The sequence below is a fragment of the Anopheles ziemanni genome, chromosome 2 (assembly GCF_943734765.1).
Source record: "Anopheles ziemanni chromosome 2, idAnoZiCoDA_A2_x.2, whole genome shotgun sequence".
Classification (NCBI taxonomy): Eukaryota; Metazoa; Arthropoda; class Insecta; order Diptera; family Culicidae; genus Anopheles; species Anopheles ziemanni.
This window is the reverse complement of record NC_080705.1, coordinates 61,374,318-61,396,715: the sequence shown is the minus strand read 5'-3', so window position 1 is coordinate 61,396,715 and position 22,398 is coordinate 61,374,318. Positions and strand designations below refer to the sequence as shown.

At 43.9% G+C, this 22,398-nt stretch overlaps 2 protein-coding genes across 2 annotated transcripts; both read right to left on the bottom strand.

Annotated features, from left to right (window-relative positions):
* Positions 1-170: 170 nt before the first annotated feature.
* Positions 171-1,375, bottom strand: LOC131281957 (cuticle protein CP14.6-like). The gene is made up of 2 exons (XM_058311334.1): positions 1,340-1,375; positions 171-572 (listed from the first exon to the last, which is right to left on the bottom strand). Exons 1-2 carry the CDS (start codon positions 1,349-1,351, stop codon positions 171-173), a joined length of 414 nt encoding a protein of 137 aa, XP_058167317.1. The 5' UTR covers positions 1,352-1,375.
* Positions 1,376-20,835: 19,460 nt separating this feature from the next.
* On the bottom strand, positions 20,836-22,010 carry LOC131282644 (endocuticle structural glycoprotein SgAbd-2-like). The gene is made up of 2 exons (XM_058312165.1): positions 21,999-22,010; positions 20,836-21,198 (listed from the first exon to the last, which is right to left on the bottom strand). Exons 1-2 carry the CDS (start codon positions 22,008-22,010, stop codon positions 20,836-20,838), a joined length of 375 nt encoding a protein of 124 aa, XP_058168148.1.
* Positions 22,011-22,398: the final 388 nt, after the last annotated feature.

Below are 22,398 nucleotides of genomic sequence, written 5' to 3'. Positions count from 1 at the left end.
CGGCTGTAGCTTACTTGACAATGACTTAGCTCCTCTCCCGCACAAACGCCCGCGGACCGGAACGTGCGGCTTGGAACACATGGTGACTTGGTGGCGAACGTTACATCTCACTCTTCTCCCCGCGGGAGGCGGAGGAGGGATAGGAAGGGGATTCTGGATGGGGGGAGGATTTATTTCTTGCCGCTCAGTCGGGCGATGGCAGCGTTGAGGGCGTCCAGGCTGAAGTTCGGGTCGTCACGCGGCGGGTTGGCGCGGATCTGCTCGAGCGTCTTCAGGACGTGCTCGGGAGCCGGACCGTCGACGGGCAGATGAGCACCCTGCGGCTGGAATCCGTTCTCGTCGGCAACGTACGTCACCTGGTACTGGGCACCGTCATCGCCGGTGTACGAGTAGCTGCCCTGGGCCGACTGGCCACCGACGCCGGACTCCTGCGCCTGGATGCCGTTGCTCGTCTCGTAGCGGTAGTTGTACGAGCCGTCCGGGTTGACGACGGACTCCTGGGCGAGCACCTGAGCCTCGACGTCCTCACGTTTCTGTGCGGCTGCGACGGCAACCAGGGCGGCGATGACGAACTGTTGTGGTAAGAGATGGAGAACGCGATTTTCTTAGTACAAACAAAAACATGGACCATGATTGACGTGAATCCCTCAAAAAGAAGATACCAAACAGATGTCTCTGATGAGAAATGAAAGGCATAACACGGCGCTATACCATGCGAAATTGGATGATTTGGGAAAACTACGCAACAAACAGATTTAAATTGGACCTCTCGTTCCCATGGTATGTTCAACACCCAGTTTCTACTCCTTTTGTTTCGTCTGCTGAACATGGTGAATGCGCCATAAATCTTCCTTTGCAGTTGGTCATAACTATCCGAGGAACCTTGTGACCAAAACTACCCAAAATTATGGGATTTGCCTCAAAAAGAAAATCTTCCATTGTTTCCATCTACGGCTGGTGGCAGAAATAAGACAAGAAACAGTTTTCGTGGATGAGACACACAACCAGCAACAGAACATTCCAACTTTTGGCAGATTTTAGAGCACGTGCCATTAGTGGAGTAGGTATTGCCACCAAACACACAAACGGAACTCATTCCGAGACTTCCTACAATAATCCCATCACAACCGAGTTACACACAGGGCACGTTTAAATTTCACTGGGATATGGAAGCACTGATGGCAATTTTGTTTTGGCCTGATTCACTGCTCTGTAGACACCTTGGGAGGAGTTTAGAACTCGCTGCTGACACTACACGTTGCTCTGTACAAGGCAACTTTCCTAATCCTTGGCAAAACTCCACTCGGGTCCCATTGCGGAGAAAGGAACCACCACTCACCAGCTTGTACATTTTGGCGACTTTAGGTAGCGTTGCGTAAGCCTGCTAGAGAAGAAGCTGAGTGTTGCGATAAAGGCTGAGCTGCGAGAACTGATATCAATTATCGCTCGTCGGCTCGCTTATATAGTGGCCCGGACGGCACGATCCGTTGTGGCGCGAACTGATTCCTGGCGTCGTCACCGAGCTCCCCGAGAGATCGACCCCTTCTCATCCCCTCCAACCCCCGGCCGTGGCTGTTGCGGTGGTGGCCTAAAACCCCACACCACACTTCACCCCACCCCGCCAGTGGAAGGGGATATCTGTTCACCCGAAGAATGCTGTTGCCAAGCTGTTCGGTCCGGATCCGTAAACCGATCATCACCGCGGCGGTACCATCTTCAGCCGCAACCTTTCCAGTCTCGGCTCGCGGACGAGTGTGCGTGTGCCCTCTCACTTACCCTGGGTGACCCCTGCCATTCCCTTTCCCCTACTCCGGCGAGCGAACAACTAGAGCTCTTGGGAAGCATCTCTACTCATCCATCGTTCGCGTTCGAACTCCCACCTTCAGCGTCACACTCGCGGAGGAGCATTTGCGTCTTGCGCATCTCGTCTTGCTGGGCCGTACGCATTCCTCGGCGAGACTTGTCGGCCGGTGGTTGAGGTTCAAGCTGGATGCATATATTTTGATCCGCTCACTCACGCGGTGTAGGTGTCTCGCTTTTTCATCGGCGTTCTTTCCTGCTCAAATCGCGCAGTACGCCTTCACTCGCCCCAGATGGATGCAGCTGGACCTCGGACACCGTCCATGACGCATCCCTGCGCGGACCCCCCGTCCTCCCTATCCACAGTTCCTCAGGAGAACCCGCTACACTTGAGAGACCCTTGACGGACCAATAGATGCGATCGCGGTTCGATCGATCGTCAATCAAAAGATGCGCTGCAGTTACGATCTATGCGATGTCCCCACTGCAACTTTCGGTGGTAATTTTAGCAGCCTTTCGCTACAGGCCTCTAACTCTCTTGATCAGCTTGTTTTTTTTTTCTTCCGCTCTCTTAACGCATCTTTAATTGTGGAACCGTTTTTCGAACCGTTTCGAACATTCCGAACGATGGCGGGGATGGCGCTAAGTGGTAGCCGTCGCAGTCCAAACCTCTCCCCCCCCCCCCCCCCTCTCCGGCATCTCCTCCCAGCGTCACCAGATGCTCTTGTTTGGTGGTGCGAAAATTGCCCACCGGCATACAAACACCTAACGCGGGCAGACAACGACAGGTGTTCAAATAGGAGGATTATTTTCATATGCCAAAGCGTCCGGTGCCTTTGGTGTTAATGATGGTGCTGTTTGAGCGCATGGTTTGAGGGTTAATGAGGATGTTTTCGGCAATTGGTCACAGTTTTACCTCCCCCCTCTGCTTCTTCCTCCCGCGCGCGTTGGAAGCTGCTTCCACCGCCGACCGGTCGACGTCGATGGTGCCCTTTTACTTTCACAATCCATTCCGCGATTGGCTTCCATCGATGAGCCCGGCCGTTCGGAAGATCAAGATCAATGTCAGGCCGGTAATATGGTGGCCGACCGCACACACAGAGCGCAACGGTGGCTTCGATCGGTGCGGTACAATTTGACGGCAGTTTCAATTGTGAGTGATGAGGCAATTGGGCAGTTAGGTTTTTCATTCCATTTATTATAAACTGCGTGATTAAAAACCATCCATCTGATTTCCGGTTCTGATGGGATCGAAAAGACAGTGGGGAAAAAAAATTGAGAGAAATAGGCAACCATCTATCGTCGATGATTCAAATGATCGAAACGTACCGCCGTTTTTGAACAAACCAGAATAAAACATATCGCTTTGATGAAGCTATGAATAATTAATGCGAACCATTATCGAACCGATTCGGACGCACCCAAAACGTGTAGCCCGCTGGACAAGATGAGCCAGTCCGTCTTCCGAACGAAAGCGAAAACCAAGCCGATGACACTAGCAAAGTTTAAAAATAACGCATGGTTAAAAATAACAATGTTTAGAAAAAAACAATCAACAAACGAAAGAGGAAAAAAACCGCGACTCTCAAAATCACGGCGAGGCTAAACTTAGCATCTTATTTCCATCCGTCAAGCTGGTTAATCATTTCATAAATAAAAAAAATATTTTCCTCGTCGCTGTTTTGCCGTTCACTGTATTCTTCTTCCTCTCGAGAGCCTGTTTTCGTTGTGGTTGCTGCCGGTTTTAACCATGCTAAACCACATGTCCTCGGCACTGGGCCACATGGGTTGGTGAGCAATATGATAGGTTTTTCCCTGCGACGGCCGCCCGCCGGGTGTTGCCGCCGCGCTTCGGTTTAGGAATGCCGATCCAAAGCCGAAACCCGGGGGCCAGGATCTAGGCAAACGCTTCAAGGGTAACGGGTGATAAAAATCTCATCGATGCGCTAGGAACCGAGCCGCTTCGCGGTGGGAACATGGAACCGGCATGGTAGTAATATTGTTTCCCACAAGCCAAATGTCTGGCCACGTAGGTTTGTATTTATTCTAGCTTCCTGGTGCTGGCGCTGATAGTGTATGGTAATTTACACTTTCGCAAATTATTCCGAAATTCATCATCTTCGACGGGCGTTGGCTCAGGTTGTTGGAAGGGAGTTTTATTGTAAAGCCTTTTTTTCTCATCCCGCGAGCGATCGAGATGAGAAGATGAGCCGAGGCTGTCTGATGAAGCGACTAAAAATTAAAAACGAGCACCGAAAAAGTGTATAAAAATAAAAAAAAAACCATCAAACACGCGGCGCGATGTAACGCCGAAGGTCACCGGCTAAATGCCGTCGGTCAACGAGCGAGCAAAAGCAAACGGAGCCATCATCATCATCTCACACTCACGGCAGGCGTCATGTAAAAATGGCCCGTCCGGCTGTAACGGCTATTTTGTAGCTTTACAAGACAGGGGCGATAGCGTGCGTGAAACACACAGCACAATGATAAAGCAAAGAAGAAAACACCAAAACCCGCAAATTCGGTGGATTCATCATCAGCAAACGAAAATTTACCTTTAAAATCACCCAACGTGTGTCCTCCGTGTGAAGCGCTGCCACCGAACGAAACGAGCGGGTGTTTATCATAATTTTCGAATAAATTTTAATATTTCTTCACGCACACACACACACACGCACACCCACTGCAACCACCTTCGGGGGCCTTCGTTTCGTCACCGGGTTTGAGGTTCATCTCGCGGTGAGACGTTTGATTTGAATGGTGAGAGGTGGAGAGGAAGGTGGGTCCATTTTCTACACGCCGGTATGTAACCGCGGCCGATGTGGCTGTCAATGCGATGGGCAAATATTTGAAGCAGCATCAGCAACAGCAGAAGCAGTAGGTGTAAAAGAAGTGCCGGGAATTGCATAAGAGCTGGAATTGAAACGAACAACAGAAACAACTAGGAAACTGAAAGTCAGTGCGATATTCCTGGGTGTTAATGTGTGTCCCTAGAACTCATAACTATGGATGCATTCTTTACCACAAACGAATCAAAACTGACGCCAAGGAATAGTTTTTATGAAAAGAGGGTCTAGTACACCTTAAATTTTAAGGTGATTACACGTGAGGCAAAATCCTCTCCTTTGCGGAAATCTTTTATTTCTAGCTATCCTTTCTGGAAAATAATCTAGATTTTCACAGATCGATTCTCTACCCACTGTTCTACAAAAAAAAAAAATTATCAAAAAAAATTCTTACCACTCGTATTTGAATTAAAAATGTTTGTCGACACTGGATATTTTTTTCTGATATACCAAGTCCACACAAGATTGGCAGTATCAAAAAAACTTATTTCATGGATTTCCAATTCAAGTTAATAATTGGTTTTGTTGGAATTAATTTTACATCATACATTTCAATGTGAAAGATTGATAATTTATCATTAAAAAGCTTCAATAAATTTACCTGAAATAGTGAAATGAAGAATTAATTTGAAAATCTTGAATGGTTTACTTACTGTTTACAGCAGTAAATTCTGCCCCAAATCAGTCGGTACATATTTCCTCTAAATGAAAATGTTTTTATGTTTGTCAAAAAACAAAATGTAAGGAATTATAAATCCAATTCGTAAAATAGTATATAGCGGAACTTCATGAGTGTTTGCTTGATTGGTATATTAATTTTCATATTTATTATATCTTAAACTATTGTTGAAAAATTTTACTTGACTCCTAGCGTAGTTTGCTCTGTATTCTCTGTAAAAAACTAATAATTCGGTGTCGTGAAATCCACACATCATGCAGCATGCATTTGAACATATTGTATTAATTAATAGTTTTTTAAATAACACAAATACTTTAAATAATATAAATTTAGACAAAATGATGCACTTTACTCCAACGGCGCATCTTGCCACACTTTTGTAAAGTAATGTATTCGTAAATTGAAAATGTAGCGTGTGTTATTATTTTATTCTGCATGTATGCTCTATTTTCGACATGTCAACTTACCATGTTTATACCATTGAGGAACCATCAAAACTTAATCCAACATTAGTTAATCATGTTTTTGTCCGTTTCCATCAAATTGTTCCTATCGATCATTTCGCCATAGCTAACGATAGGCCATCTTCCAAGATGTTTTTCTATGTTTCGTACGATTTTTTTCACATTGACCTACACCTCTCCCGGACACAATAGTGCTAATTAATTGCGATTTAAATCAAACCCAGCTTTAACGCCATCTCCGAGCGACCGACCTTGATATTCGCGTACCGACCAAAATGGCCAAATGGGCGTTCATCGCGTACGGCTCTTGCGATTGTCACCCCGGCGTCAGGTTGCGTGGCTCGCGTCCATCAAACTATCAAAAATCAAACACATCGCTGAGTTATTGCTGCCGATCGGGGAGTGATTTTTTGCACCCCAAGGTCACGATGGTTTGGGGTTTTCTTTTTATACACCGACTGACCGACCGACCGTCGGCGTGGTGTGCTAAAATGCTAATGCTAACGCTGGCTAATGGAAGAAACTACAGCTCGGTGTTATGTAAACGAGCGTTTGCCGCAGGTGCAAAACTTTTCCCTTTTTCACGGCTGTTGCAAATTTCAAGGGAAAACAAAAAAGCGAACACACCGACACGACCGACCGGTGCACGCTTAACATTCGAACTTGACTCATCCAAAAATGCGCGCATCTCGTCGGAAAGGTCAACGAAAGACTTCGACGCCGGTTATCCTAAAATTAAGCGACGAACCCTTTTTTGAACTCGTCCTACTTTTGCTACGTGAACTGGACCTTTCTTTTTGTTTTGTTTTGGCTGTGGAATGGGCGCTTCGCTTAAGGAGAAGTAAACAACCCGAAAGAGAGTCTATTAAGTCGGACGCACTAGGCAGTAACGACCCACAGTGGTCGACCCAATTCGAGCTTTTCGCACAGCAAGAAGTAGCTCACTGTCATCCGTAATTATTGTCAATTAGCAACGCTCGTATTCGACGGTAAAAATGGTTGCCGTAGGAAAAGTATGATTTAAATCGATATTGAAAAGCGATAAAGTTATCCGGACAGCAAACATCAACCACGCCGTCTCGGTTGGTAGGCAGCATTGCAAACTTCGCTTTTGTCGATCACGTCATGTTCATGAAAGTAATCTGCGATAAATAGATGGCTGTAATCGTTGCATCGAAAATTAAATAAAATCAACACTCCTGCAGGTGACCCCGCGCCGTCGCTGAAAGGGAACCTTCATCATCATCATGATCAACGCATCGTGTCACATGCATCGTGAAGACGCGTACCGCGAACGAAAATTGGCTTCTGTCAAGAGGTCAATGCAATCATGCAACTTAAACCGGACCGGGTGAAGGATGGTTGAGTGGGAGCAAGGGAGGAGAAAAGGCAGAAGGGGGGTCGGGTGTGCGGGGCAGGATAATTGATGAATATTTCGGGGGTTCTGTTTTCTGTTTTGGGGCCGTCTCGGATCGCTGGCGTCGGAAAGGTCACGCCGCTGCCGAAGATATCGACGAAATCGATCGTTTTGGATGGATCTCGAGTGCGCTGAAGCGTTTTGACATTTTCCCTGCACGGGCAACAGGTCGTGCATTGATGCAGGCGTTTTTGCTGGTCTCCCTCTCTCTTTCTTTCTCTTATTATTCCGGTCCAGGGTGGAGATCTTCAAATTTTGCAGATGGACAAGTGAAAGATGGATCTCTTTGTGTTTCCTTTTTGGTGGCCCGCACTTTTTCGTGAGGGTTTTGCTGTAGCTCGGTCGGAAAAGGTTTCGCAGTGACCTAGAGATTGGTGTGATAAACTTTTTACGACAGAATCACTAGCACAGATATTAAATGCGAAGGAACTTTTAGAGGTCTTGATACTTTTTACAAACGCAAATTCGACAAGTTGATATTGTTGAAACAATGTTGGTGTTGTTGCATTCAGTTGAAACTTCAAATTTTGCTAAATGTTGACAATATTCTCCTCCGTAGATAAACTTTTATGAAATTCCTTAAACTGGTCAGTATCTAGTTTAGTCTTGAGGCAAAATACTCCAACAAATTAAATGATTTACCACTTACCGTCTAAAGTTGATAGACCATCAGCATAGTGAGATAACGATAGCAGGGGTGCGTAAGTTTCGTTGGTTAAATAAAAATTAAGAAAAAATAGGATAGAATATATTTTTCACATTTTTTATACACTTTTGTATATATTTAATTCATATGAATTGATTCCTTTTCTTTCGGTCACCAAAAAATGCAATTTAAAATTCACTCGGAGAATCATTTACTTGTGGAAAAATTACACAACTATGAGTTCTACTGTCTCCTTTCGCTCCCGTCGGGATGGACATCAACCTCGGAGGCACCAGCAGCATCAGTAACATTGCGCATCGCGTCCGTAATCAATTCGCTCCGACCATTTTACCTCACGCAGCCATTGTCCGGTCGGGAGAACCGGCGCAACTGACGCCATGCCGGGCCGGCCTTGGGGTTTCAAAAATTGACATTTAAATACCGTCCCCCGGGCCGAAGACGCTCGCCGTCATACGCCGGGGCGCCATTACCAACATTGTGCCTCACGTTCCGGTGCATGGCCGTCCGTTTGCCGAGTGGGTTTCGGGGTTGGAATTGTTTGTGGATTAAATTTTGGCACTAAACCAAAACCGAACGAGGGTGCACCCTTTGGTACGGACTTCAGCACGCGGGACGACAGGCGGTTTTCTGGGCGTCACCGGGCGTCGGACAATGGAGAAACAAATGAACATAAACACACAAACTTACGGTCTGGCTGGAGGTTGGCTGCTACCGAAAAAAAAAATCCACACGCCATTGGAAACCCTTCAGCGCGGGGCGAGACGATATTGGCCAATCGTCCCATCCCTCGGCATCTCCATTTCCCGGGCTCGGGCTGAAATCCATCAGCTGGGAGGAGGCCAATGACATGCCTGAGGACGGTGCGATACTCGGCAGGTTTTAAACATCGACACCCCTTCGGCATGATATCGGTCAAAATCACTTACCAATTTTTGTTTCGATTAAAATTACGTACATGGCTGAATTTTCAAAATTCAATTAAATAATTTAGATAACAAATAGCTTAATGAAAATAATGTAATTAATAATGTATGGCTTCATATACCACAAGAAAACTAACATTACAAACAATTCATTTACATTAGAATAATATTACCTATATTTCGTCTAACCACAATAATAATCGTTGGTTCATAATAATCGAAAATTTGTCTACCTAGACCATTATGTCCACTGTTCTGCCCACTGTGCGTCTGACAAGAGGATATCAAATAAAAGCAAACGCAAAAACCTCAGAGCTCAGACTTGACTCCGTTTTACTTCGCTCTGCCCATTTCGAGCTGTTTTTTCTCGCACACTGGAACCATCGCATGAATAATTCCCCACATCCGACTGACCTACCGAGATTCGGCGGGACCGAAAAAACACCGGAGAAAACTCTTCTTTCTTCTCTTTTCTCTGGGTTGCTGAAGACGAAACCTCACAGCTTGCCGATGATCCCTCGCGTGTCAGTCCAACAACGTCGACCCCTCGGAAAAAAATAATCTTGCTTCCAAAAGGGCCGAACGCTGCCCGGGCAACCTAATTCCGCGTATGATTTGTTGTCAGTTTCAGGGTCGACGCGGAAATTGGTGAATGATGCGTGTTTGATCCGCGCAATCCGATCGGCGCGTTTTGGCGGGCACCCGAAAAGCCGGAGCCGGCGAGGTCCGGTGCTTCATGAAATGTCTCGTTATGAAATGATGTTGCGTCAAACACAACCTGCGCCCACCCGGGAACATAAATCATTTCGTTTGACCTTTTGGCTACCGTCGGCTGCGGGTTTACGGGGTGCGTGCGCGATTGCAGTTTGCCCAACCGGCCATACCCGTACCGGACTCTGCTGCTTACCCGAAAATGGATGTATTAATTTATGCCTAATTGAGCACCGGCATCTACCTCACGGAGCATCCCCTTAGGTGCAAATGAGAAAATTGTTAACGTATAATATACTGGTGCAGCTCGGGAGGTGCTGCAGGACGCGGGAAATGAAGTGCTGCAAAGGGGGAGGCTATAGTGCTGAGTAATTAAATATTTACACCTTTTTCTAAGTGGAGATCGCCGACGAAAGAAAGTGTCACCGCGTGGCATGAGGTTACCAAAAACATGACCCATAAGACCCTTGTATAGCGACTGTTTATGGTCCACGGTGTGAATTACTATGCAAAATTACCAACAACCTAGTTTCTTTTTCGTTTTTGGCATAAAGCAAGCGTTTCAAATAAATCCTTTTAAGTATTGGTAGTAATAAATTAAATACCACACTTGACGATCCGATGTGCGTATGTAAGTTGCGAAACCAAACCAAAAACTTAACCAATTGTTTTCCAATTACAGTTCATGTCGGCGTTTAACAGGAAAACTATAAAAATCTGAAATTTCAATTCTTTGAAATTCATATAAAATTATATGGGCAAAGATCTTGATAGCAATAGAAAAAAATATTCTAGAAAAAAAATGAACCGGAAAAAATATAAACTGAACAACCATGCATTTTGAATTAAATCAAAAACTGGAATGCAAAATTGGAATGTAAGCGAGGTATTAAAAATATTCAAAAAATTTAAAATCAATCAGAATACCTTTAAAAATAGGAAAAAATTACAAAAGTGATAACCAATCAGAAACACTTGAATTACACAACTAGAACAATTGCCTTCTTCGTTGATATTTCACTCCACTTCGCTGTTTGTTTGCGTAATGCATTTGCTGCCATTGCTTTTGATGTCATATGAGGTACATCATTTCAAACAACCCTTAAAAGCCTCTTTCGTCAGGGAATAAAAATTCAGATCATGATGAACTTTATCTGTACATTATGCAGCGCCTTCGTGACTTTCATAGATCAAAAAATTGAAAATGTGATTCAACTTCTGAATGTGAATTATTAGAAAACACCTCCAATATCTATCAGAACATTGACACTCAAGGTTAAACCACTCGGTTCTCGTCATTTACCATCTATAAATATCCACCAAAGAACTCGCTTGCCGATTTCACCGAAGCATATTTTCAGCACGGAACGCGGAAGCTACCGACGGGCAGAAACGTTACATCAGAATTTCTCTTCCGACCGTGAGCGAACCGAAGCGGGAGGAAGCGAAGCAAAGAAAAGCACACGAAAACCCCGACGCTCTCGTTTGACAGACGATGGCTATTTCTGTTCAGCCTTCCGAGTCCATTTAAAGTTGCCTCAGCGCGCGCTTTCAAACACGCTCCTATTATCAACCTGTTAATCTATAAACGCGCTTCAATCCGTTGTCCCGATTGCGAGGGTTAGGTCCAGCGACGCCCAGCGAAGCGCACGTCCTTCGCTCGATTACGCTGACCCAACGCTGAGCTGGAGCACGTGGGCGCCCGAGATTTACGTGTCGTCCAAAGCTCACCGTCTAGGGTTCACCGTGGGTCAAATTGTTTCGTTCGTGTGAGGGTAGGTAAAACCAACCCCGAAGGGTTGCCTTGTCCGTGCGGTCGTCCGTCTTCGAATCGTCAGCTCGAACCTACGCCGCCACAACGGTTGGCACAAACCGTTGATGAACGTTCGTTGGATGTCGTTTGAAAAAATATTACAGCAAATTACGAACCATCGCGTCGCGCACTGGCACCATATTGTCCTGCCACCGGTGTGTCGCCACCGTCGATTTCCTCCCTCCGGACCGGTTCCGTACAAATTACGTTTCATCCCTTCCATGCCTTGCGCTTCTTCTTCTCGCGCCCATCGAAGGACGCTTGGCCTGTCGATTGGATGTGGATGAAATCAAACGATACCGGCTTAATCCAATCGGGCTCGTTGGGCTGCCGCAACAATGTATGACACGGTCACATTAGCATGCGGTCATAGGTTCTGTCTCTCCGATGAGAGACGCTTGACGATGAATAATTTGGACCAGCCCGTTCAGGACATCATCTGCTGAGTCATTTGTAATTTCCCGCCTGGGTGGCAAACACATCCACCCCGGTTCAGAAGGGGGTTCCGTGCAGATTTCGGGGTCATCCAAGGGTGGTTTTGCAAAACGATATGTGACCTACTTCTGGTGCGAAGTGCATTCAATGTCATCCACCTTGCCGTGTGTGTTCTAATGTATTTATCTTCTACCTATTTTTATCGTCAGCGGTAACCATTTTTTACCGATTAACAGAAAGCGAAAGTGATTGCCCCAATGCCATTGCTCATCTCCTTACTGCGTTTGTTTGTCCCACCGGCACGCTTTATTTGCCTTCTCTCGCCGCCGACTACGTCATCGTTCGCCGCTTCGTTTCATCATTCGATCCGGGCCGGTTCGCGTGTACCGTTTTCGATCCGTTGCGTGGTCCGTTCCTTTGGCGCAATCGGCTCGCGTGTGTCGCTGCGTGCCGGCTATTGCGGCCCCGGCTGGACATTTAATATCTTCGCAGCAAGAAGAGCAACGACGCCGCACCCGGTGGAAAAAGAAACGCAAATGAAATGGACGCCCCGAAAACGACGGCGGGCTTTGGGATGATGCGCCCCCAGCGTCATCGTCACGATGACCTGGATCAGCCCCGTCGCCATCGCCATCGTCACGGTGTGGTGGTTGAATTCTGTTCCTCCCTCTTTTTCTCTCTTTTTCTTCTGCAATTATTTCATATTTTTGTCCGAACATCTGCGATGCAATCGCTGGCCGTGTAGCAATCGGTTCTTCTTCCTACGACACGGTGTTGCATCTTTATCGTCCACGCAAGAGCACCCCGTTGGAGAAACCCAACACCTCGAAACCGGTCGGTTTTTGGAACGGATTGCAGGAAACGGCTCGGTGGTAGCGTAAACGACTAGTTCTGCCTTTGGTTTGTAATATTACTCGCTCCTTAAGCCAACTTCTAGCAACGATAAAATGTTTGAAATATGAGCCATGATTTAAACTACAAGAAAGGTTCGTTCGACGCACACTCCTGAATTTATATTGCGTTTTTTAAGGTTCTTTAGAGATTTAGAAAACCGTTAGGATGCTGAACTCCCTTCCACCAAGCAAGATAACCTTTGAGTATAATGTATGTATCAAGCGTAACGCCTGATAGATATGCAAACCGCATAACTAAAAGCTCAATGCTTGTGCTTTTAGAATCCCGGATCGAACCGTTAATTTCAAGGACTTGCCCAAAATTGTTAAACGTGCACCGCTTAGAACAATTACAAGGTGTTCTGTTAGGGCACCTGATAAAAAGACGTACAAGGTGCTGAGAGCTCCACAAATGCCCTATCCGTTCTATTTTATTTTATTTTCTAGGATTATACAACTCATAAAGATATATACAGTTGTGTATTTTTACCACGGTGATTTTATTACAAGCTTATACCTGGACATACTTTTAGTTTTTTTGATCTCATTTTTTATCTGCTTCCTAACAAGATGTTTCGCCGTGATTAACCTTGTACGGGATCAGCCTTCTGGTATGCGTTGATTTGAAATGTCTCCGTTTATTGTTATTTTTGGGTGACCGTCGAAACGCAGTGAAGCGGATGCGCTGAATGGCAAAGAAGACAAAATAATTCCTGGGTGGAAGTTCTGAAATGAACTGGTGTTTATTTTTCTGCTTTCTCTGGATTACGATGTTCACTGGTTGGTGGTTTCTTACGTTGTGTGTCCTTCTAAGTCACTCTCTTTTTATACATACTTAAGCGAGTTCGCAATTTTTCTACCCTAAATAACTGAGTGTCCTATCTTTCTCTTTCTAAAGTAGCCGTGAGTGACGTATTCTCGGCGATTGGTCATTTTCTAACTTTTTTCTGTTAGTCACTCAACAGTTATTGCTAAGTAGCACTGCGGAAAAGAATGAATGAACAGTTAATACGTTGCCGTATTGTTACGCCCCATACATGTTTTGTATAAGAACTTTCTACTGAACAAGATTGCAACAATATTTTATTTTGTTTATCACGCAGCTTCTTCGACACACACAATACCTCGGCGGCCAAATAAACTGTACCCCGGAGGCCAAATTGTATTATTTAGTCAGCTGTCGGACAGACCTATGTTTTCCGCGTGCAGATTTTTGTATCACACCAAGTGTGTGTATCAAAGAAGCTGTGTGTTGTAATGCACAACATAAAATATTGTTGCTAACTTCTTTAGCATAAAGTTCTTTTACAAAATATGACCATGTTTCCCGATATGTGCATCACACCGGGTATATGCATCGAAGAAGCTGCATAGAGCTTGCCTACTTGACTAGCAGCTTGGTGTTGTGATAAACAATAAAAATATTGTTGCAAACTTGTTCAGTACAAAATTCTTATCTAAAGCATATAACATGTATGGTGCATGTTAGAGAACTGTACAATTTGGCCGCCGGGGTATTGTTTAGCCAGTTGTCAAAACAAACGGCCTATGTTTCCCGTGTATGGGTAGTCTACAATCCCGCTTCGTTAGTATGTTTTATAATGAATTCACAAAAAGCTCCCCATGTGTTTTTTTTGAAAACACTAACTTCATATTATATTTTCCTACATTGTGTAAGGTTATTTTTTTTTTATTTCAGTTCACAGCTTCTTTGACGAATGGTTGAATAATGCACCAAGAACTTCTAAGTCAGGAGTATAGAAAGCAAAAACACCTCAAATAACAAGATTGGTGAACTTTGTCTACTAGCGATTTGATTCCTATATCCTAGCTTTATTCGCAGTTACTTCGATATTATTCATTAAATGCATCTTCGGAGAAATGATTATGCAAAAGCAAACCTGTCTTCTACATAGACATGTCTATGACCTGCATGCATGCAGGTGTGTTTTCATCTGGCCTTAGGACAAATTTGCACAATCCACTGCGAGTGTGTGTAACTTTTCGAGAAGCATTACAGTTACAATTACTGGAACATGATGACCACTGGATTAGAAGAACAAACTGCAAGAACCTATATATCCGTACTCAAAGTAAGATCGTTTCGATATGCCAGCCATAACAAATCACGTCAATTAAGGGATACGCATATAAATGGCATCGTTGAAGATATTTCACATAGCTTTTGAAAAGAAGATTTCCAATCGAAAAATGAATGATCTACAATGAAGCATTGGTGTTCGTTTTAAAATGTGTGTTTGCTTTTGAGTATCAATCTATTGACTGAAATTCATATGCCAGCTCTACATCATCAAATAAGAGATGTACTGCTGGAGTAAAGTTCGTAAAAGAAAATATATTTGAAATTGTATCGTTAAAATTTTTAAACATTTTTATACTTATTTGCCTGATATAACGCGACTTAAAAATTTATCTGTTTTAGTTTTATGTCGAAATCTTCATGTACCCTTCCCTATGGGGTTTCCCTTGAGTACCAATGCTTTATTTTTCAATATTATCGTATTATTGATATCGGAAGATGCGAAGCTCGTTGGGTCAGCTTGTTTTATATACTTTTGGTTTCTTTCCGAAGGTATTCCAAAGAACTTCAACTTATTTTTTTATTTGTCCAATGTTACTGAGCGATCGGTAAATTTGAAAATCTTGCAAACAAACCCAAATTTTAGTTTTTGTTTCTTGATCCTTGCTAGCAACAAAAAGGTTCTTCTCCCGCTTTCCGCACCTATTTTAACAGCTTTCCTTTCTCTAGTAGCTCCTCCTTATCTTTCAGCGGTTGTTAAAGGGAGCCGGAATCACTTATCCGGACTTAAACACATAGTCCGGGATTGGTGGCGGCGTCGGCAGATGATCGGCCTGCGGGTTGAAGCCGTTCTCGTCGGCGATGTAGACCAGCTTGATGCCGTTCTCGCCGCCCCACATGGGCGAGTACTCGTACGGCGTCGAGGCGTCGTCGGCGGCGGGGGCAGCCACAGCAACGGCAACAGCGCACACGAACAGGACAATAACCTGCAGGTGGAACCCGATATTAACCAAATAATAATTTGCTTGATAACCAAGTTTCAACATAACCATCATTATCTCACCAATTTGAACATTTTGCTACTATAGATCAACACACACAATAGAACAACACACAATCTGGAGTGCTACACTGGAGACGACACTGGCTGATACTGACTTGCTGGACCCGCTCAACATCTTTATTTATCGCAGGCTTAGAAAAATCCTCGAAAATCTCAAATCATCCCCAAACCCCCCCCCCCCCCCCCATTGAAGAAACAAATCCAAATGGTGGTTGGAATAAAAAAAATACATGTAAAACTCTGAACCATCCGCGACTAGAACCATGTTCGGCCTCACCCTTGGTGCGACAAGCTGAAAAAACAATTGACGTTCCCCGAGATTTTAACAAACGGTAGGATTCATCTGGAAGAGGATAAGCTACTTAGAAACGTCACCCGCGACTCCCATGTATTTATACATCTAAAGCACCTTCGTTTTTAACGGTGAGTGTAGCTTCAAAACGTTGGAAGAGTGTAAAACACATAAATAAATGTTACTTTAATATTTGTGCACCAATTTCAACACTCATTTAATATAAAACTAAAATTTTCGGAACAGACTTTTTTAACATATCAATCATTTGTAGAAAAATATTGAATTTTACTTGTATTCGCCAATAGCGAGGTGTATTGGTATCAAAACACTTTAAACGAACATTTTAAAAACATGCTTCTGCGCGTCAAAATAGTCCCAAATATGCGCTGGGATGAATCAACAAATTCCGAAGATCAACAGATCCTTTCTTGGAGGAAACCGTCATTTTAAGGGTGAATCCAGCGTTTCAGCAATGTTCACGAGCAAACTCATGCAATACTCACTTACTTACGGAGTCATCCATCCATTCTTTGGTGTGAAAGTTGCATCTGGGGCAATCAAATTAGAAATTCAACAATTAGTTTTGCTAAATCAAAACAATTTAGATGTAGCTACCGGACAAGAAATCGTTTTGTTTTGAAATTCAAATGCGCAAGCTTATCACACAAGCTTTTAAGTAGGTGGCGCTCGGTAACTAACTGCTCGATTAACGGTCGACTGTTTTAAACGAATAAACCGTTTAACCGTTTGCGATACCGTTGATCATTTTCGTAATATTAGTTGTACGATTAGAATTCATGAGAGCACCTCCATTTTCGGTACCATTCAACCACACGACTGACTTGTGCAAAGGCGAATTCATGGTTCATAATTTTTAAGACGAGTACGGTTGGTATTTATGTGGCTGTGGTCAACTTATTTAAAGTCCTGAAGCTTTCACCTTTTAGCATGAAGTAACGGACTTCTTCGTCACTCAGGTCCTTTCCGGGTACGGTTTTCTGTCGGCAGGGAAACCGTGAAAAGGACAGCAAACTATTCCGTTTGCTTGGACCAAGACGAAGAGACCCAACACGTCCTATCCACATGCCCTCGTTTTTTCCACACTTGTCATGTGAGGCAGGGCGCTCGCTCGCAACCGGTCTGCGCAGAAAATCTTGTCCAGGAGATTTGCGCCATTTGAAAGATCTGGGAGGTCATTAGGCTTCCTGCTTGAAGGATCATGGATCATCGCTCCTGCGGAGATGAAACGAAGAACGACCGAAACCACCACCAAGCCGACGACGGAACGGACGAAGGATAACACCATCTGGTATCACCACGGTCACTGATAGGGATACAGCACGATAAGGAAGAGGAAAACGGGGAGGAGGGTGGAAGCGTTGAGATTCCCAGACAAGCTACCTTCAACAGCAAGGCTACCCAGCCTCCCTTGATACGGCTTTTCCACGAAAGGTTCGAAAGGAGTTTCTAAGTGCGGCCAAGGGTCAAGGGGTTTAGTCCATATTCCGGATAGAAATCGAGCATTCTACTCTGTGGGTTCGGATCATCAGGGTTAGGGTCGAACGCAGGTTAGCGCAGACTTTTCAACAAAAAGTGAGGAATTACTGAAATGAAAACATGCATGAGTACGCTACGCACTCGGCTGTTATTGCAAGAGCTGGTCGCTTATGGGTAAGAGGGGTACGAACGATGGGAGAGTGGTGGTGAGAAGTGTGTACGGGAGTACACTCCACAGTGGGAGCTTAAATATTCATGCAGTTCAAACCTGGTTTAAACTATATCTTTAATTTAATCAAAGTTTATTTTATATCCTAAAAACTTTAGACCAAAGGTTGGCTAACATTTCCTAAAAGGGCCAGATGGAGGAAACCAAAAGTGAGAGCCGGATGCCTAAAAATAATGGTTTCATGTTTTTAAAACTCATAGATTTATTTTATGAACTTTTTATTATTTTTTAATTATTATTATTTTATTGTTTAGCTTTTTTGAACATTTTTATACATATTTTTTTTAAATTTAGAGTTGTTTTCAACGAATCACAGGAACACCTCGTTCAACAATTTTAGTCTTCATTTTTGGAAAAAACAAAGCTATAACCGTGAACAAATCCGATAAAAATTCAAGTGGGGTTTTGTATTAAGCACTAACATTTTCTTAAGGGCAAGATAAAATCAGACCGAGGTTTCTGTAACTTTACTTACGCAGTAGATACAAACCTTTTATTTGTAGAGAAATACTAAGGTTTTAGCTATACATTCTACGCCTGTTTTATTTTACCAAGAATTCTCTGTTTCATCGTATCTACCATTTCTTCTTCTTCAATTCAATTGATTTGTTTGCTTTCCAACTATTGAACAATATCTCTCACTTGATATAACATATGTATGTATAAGTAAGCATGCAATCAAGTAAATTTATTCCCATACAGATTGTAGATGCAGCTACTATAGTGCAACCTCAAGTTTGCTAAGCGAACTTTTAAAACTAAGAAACAAATAATTAAGTCATCCTTTCATTACTCCCTACACCCAGCTCTAAGAATTCAAACCTGAACCGATTTTAATTACTTTCGATTAATTTCCTATTTCCGTTGTCAATCTAAATGTGATCACCTCGTATTCAAAATTCCGTGATCAAACGAGCCTTTTTTCAAAAGTCATTTAACGGTTTCCGGTGGCGAACAATTTTGAACGTCTCTATTGAAATGGTGCTATCAACCATTAGCAAAGGTCAAACTGTTGCTTCCAGCGTTTTATCCCACGTCATGTTGGATCTGCAGCAAAACGGAAAATGGTAGCACTCGTTGAAACAGCAACTTTATCATCAAGCTCGTTTAGTTTGGATACCCCGATATAAATGGAGCCACCCAATATGTCTTCCCGCTGGCCCATCAGGCCCATTTGTTTACCGCAGTTTATCAAGAAGTTAATTTTTCAAAGATTAACCACTAGGCACCGTACGCCACCGTTTACTCTTTTAATTGAGTTATCGCAACGTTCGTGACGAACAAGAGAACAGCGAAATCAAGGGGCAGCCCACCATCGAAGCAAGTGCTTCTCACGGGATTTCTTTTTGATATTAGTATTGTTGAAACATTTTCTACCATTCCCTCATCCCTGGCTTGTGCATAACGTCATTCTTACGGTGCCCATCGAACGCAAACGCCATCCATTAGCACGCTTACGTTAAAACCATCGAAATCCACCAGGCACGCTCGATAGCGATTGGAGTGTTTGGCTCGATTATGACATTTCGCCACTACGGATTTCAGATGCGGTTTTTTGTTTCCACTTTTGTTGCAAGTTTGGCACCGACCGTACCCCACAAGGGGAAGGTATTATAAAATAATAAACTGCAGCATTGATTTGCCACGAGCATTCCATTAATTATCCTGACGGTAAGGAAAGTGTTAGTGGAAAGAGAAAAAGAAAACAAGAGTTGCACACAAGATATCAAACAACAAAATCAATTTATTCTGTCAGGTTACGATTAGGCGTTTAATTGATAGTTGTCAACCTGTATTTCTCATTTGCTTCCATTCGATGTGAGATTAAGTTTATTTATATACAACCGAAGGTGATTGAACAAGATTACCTTTACTGCAGAACTGCTTCTTTGATTTAATAATGGCCATTATGGACAAACATGGATCTCGCTCGCATTGAGGTGATTTCATTGTCATTGGTTCGTTTTCAAAATTTCCACCTCATGCTCACACCTGGGCCGCACATTAAAAGACTTCAACGATCAATCAAACGCCCCATCAAACCGACGACGAACCCACGGTGGCACTTGCACTGGGGTGTCGTTTAGCAATGCTGCCGCCGACATGCAGCGATACCCCGCCGCGTTTCGAAGCCCCCAAAGCTCGTGTCGCCCCCGGGTAAATTATGTTCATATGTCGAACCGATCGGTGGATCAACTGCCAATCCGTCCATCCGCATCGGGTATCGAGTTTCACGATAAACTCTCCTCAACCGAACGCTTTTCGATACCGCAAGGGGTTGGCCGCTTCGGTTGGCTTCGGTGGCACGTTTGGAATTGGTTGTGTTTTTCTCACCAATCGTTGGCTCCTGCTCAATGGAACCGATTCAAATCAATATCGACGTGAAACGTGGTAACAAGATCGGTCCCGTCGTCTCGATTGGTGGCGGGCGGAAGTCTTTTGAAAGGGAAATAAAATATGCTACCAAATTGACCGATGAGGAAGCTCGACGCGGTCAACCAGAGTGAGGTGTTATCTTTTACGACATCGAAGGAAAACCAATCTTTTGGAAAATTGATTCGGTTTTGGTTTATGTGAAAACATTGATAAGATGGTATTTCTGTGTAAAACTAATGGAAGACGATTAGAAATTCCCGAATTCCAAGCTATGATCAATAGCTTTTATTTGAAACTCAGCATTTTGTTTCACTTATAGATATTTCAGTAAATGTTCTTCTGTTCTCTGTTTAGTTCAATGCGTTTTTACTTCAACCATTTATAAAATATGTGTTTTCATCCCTATTTTAAAATTCGTTTACATACTTCTGGTTTCTTTCGGTAGGTATCAAAAGCACTTCTACTTATGTTTGAGTATTTATATTTTTACACATATGTTCATGGAGTATGATCAGGTTTAAAAATGATGGCCAGTATGGTGCGTTGATGGGCGTCCTCTTCGGACTCGGGACTCGAGACGAACTGCGATTGTGGGTTGGGGTGTGGGCTCAAAGATGGGAAAGAAGAAAGCTTTGGATGCGCCGGTGGAATGTCACCTAGCTAGTGAGCAGTGTTGCGAGCCGCGCTCACTTGCCTCCGGCCCTTTCCGCCTGCTTGGCCTCGATGTACCGGAGCGCCCGGAGGATGTAGTCCGGGATTGGTGGCGGCGTCGGCAGATGGACGCCCTGCGGGTGGAAGCCGTTCTCGTCGGCGGTGTAGGTCAGCACGATCGGAACGCCGTCGTCGCCGACCCACGAGGCCGAACCCTGCACCGACTGGCCGCCGATGCCGCTCTCCTCCGCCTGGATGCCGTTGCTCGTCGAGTACTTGTACGAGTAGGCACCGTCCGGTTCGAGGCGCGAGTCGTACGTCAGGATGTTGGCCGAGGCGTCGTCGGCGGCGGGGGCAGCCAGAGCCACGGCAACAACGCACACGGCCAGGGTAATCACCTGCAGGGGAAAACCGGAGCCAACAGAGGGAAGCGATTAATGCGAATCCACGTAAATGCGCAATGAAGATGCGTGTAAAGATTACGCGTGTCGTTAAAAGCAAGACCTCGATCCTTTTTGGATGTCACGTTACTAGCTCGAGGTGTCAAGAGCCACTACCGAAGGACGAACGCGGTACTCAATTACTCCAAAGTGAGCATAAGTACGATGTACACACTATGCTGTTTCGTTACTGCCACATTTAGTACACGCGATGTACTTGAAAGATAACTAAAGTTTTGGGCTGGTACCAAGCAACGCCTTCTACTTCCTCGACATTGAATTATGTTTAGCCCCATGTGTTAATGTTCAACTTCTGCTTGTCACGTGCTACAAAGTCCATCGTAAAACTTCAATTTGTGTAAAGATATCTAAATTCAACATTTTTACGGGCTCCAAATGGGGTTGAAATCTATATTGGAACTGCTATGAAGACGAGTATTATTTACTATTCCTTTTATCAAAACAAGTTCACTATTTTTTAAATTTCTGTTTATACGAAATAAATTTAACTATGCCTTCTTTGTTGGTAAAATCCGTATCTTAACAGTCAAACACATTATGTAGACTCAATTCATTGGTGTGCAAATAGTGCATCATACTTTTATACAGCGCAACATATTTTTCATTGTTTATGAAAAACACACTTAAAATCCTTGAGTTCATTTTTTTTATAATTTAAAGTCCGTTTGTTGGTTTTTCTACACTTTTCACTAGCACAATAAGCCACAACTTAATAACTAATTTTCAACATAACTCACCAATTTCAACATTTTGCTACTATTGTTCAACGCTTTGCTTCAATAAAATGAGTAAAATTGCTCGATGGTTCACTTTCCGTTTGCAAACTTTCGCTTTCGAGACTTAAAACACGCGCTTGTTCTGGAGTGCTGCACTGGAGACGACACTGGCTGAGACTGACTTGCCGGACCCGCTCAACATCTTTATATATCGCAGGCTTAGAAGATCCCCGTCAGCAAATCTCAAATCATCCCCTAACCCCCCATTGAAGAAACAAATCCAAACCAAAAAAAAACACAAATACATCAGTGACGATAGCTCCATGCTCCATCGGATGAACTAAAACAAAAAAAAGGCAAAACCATCACCAAACGACCCCCCTAGATTTCGAATACCCGGTTGATCCACTAAAACGGACGC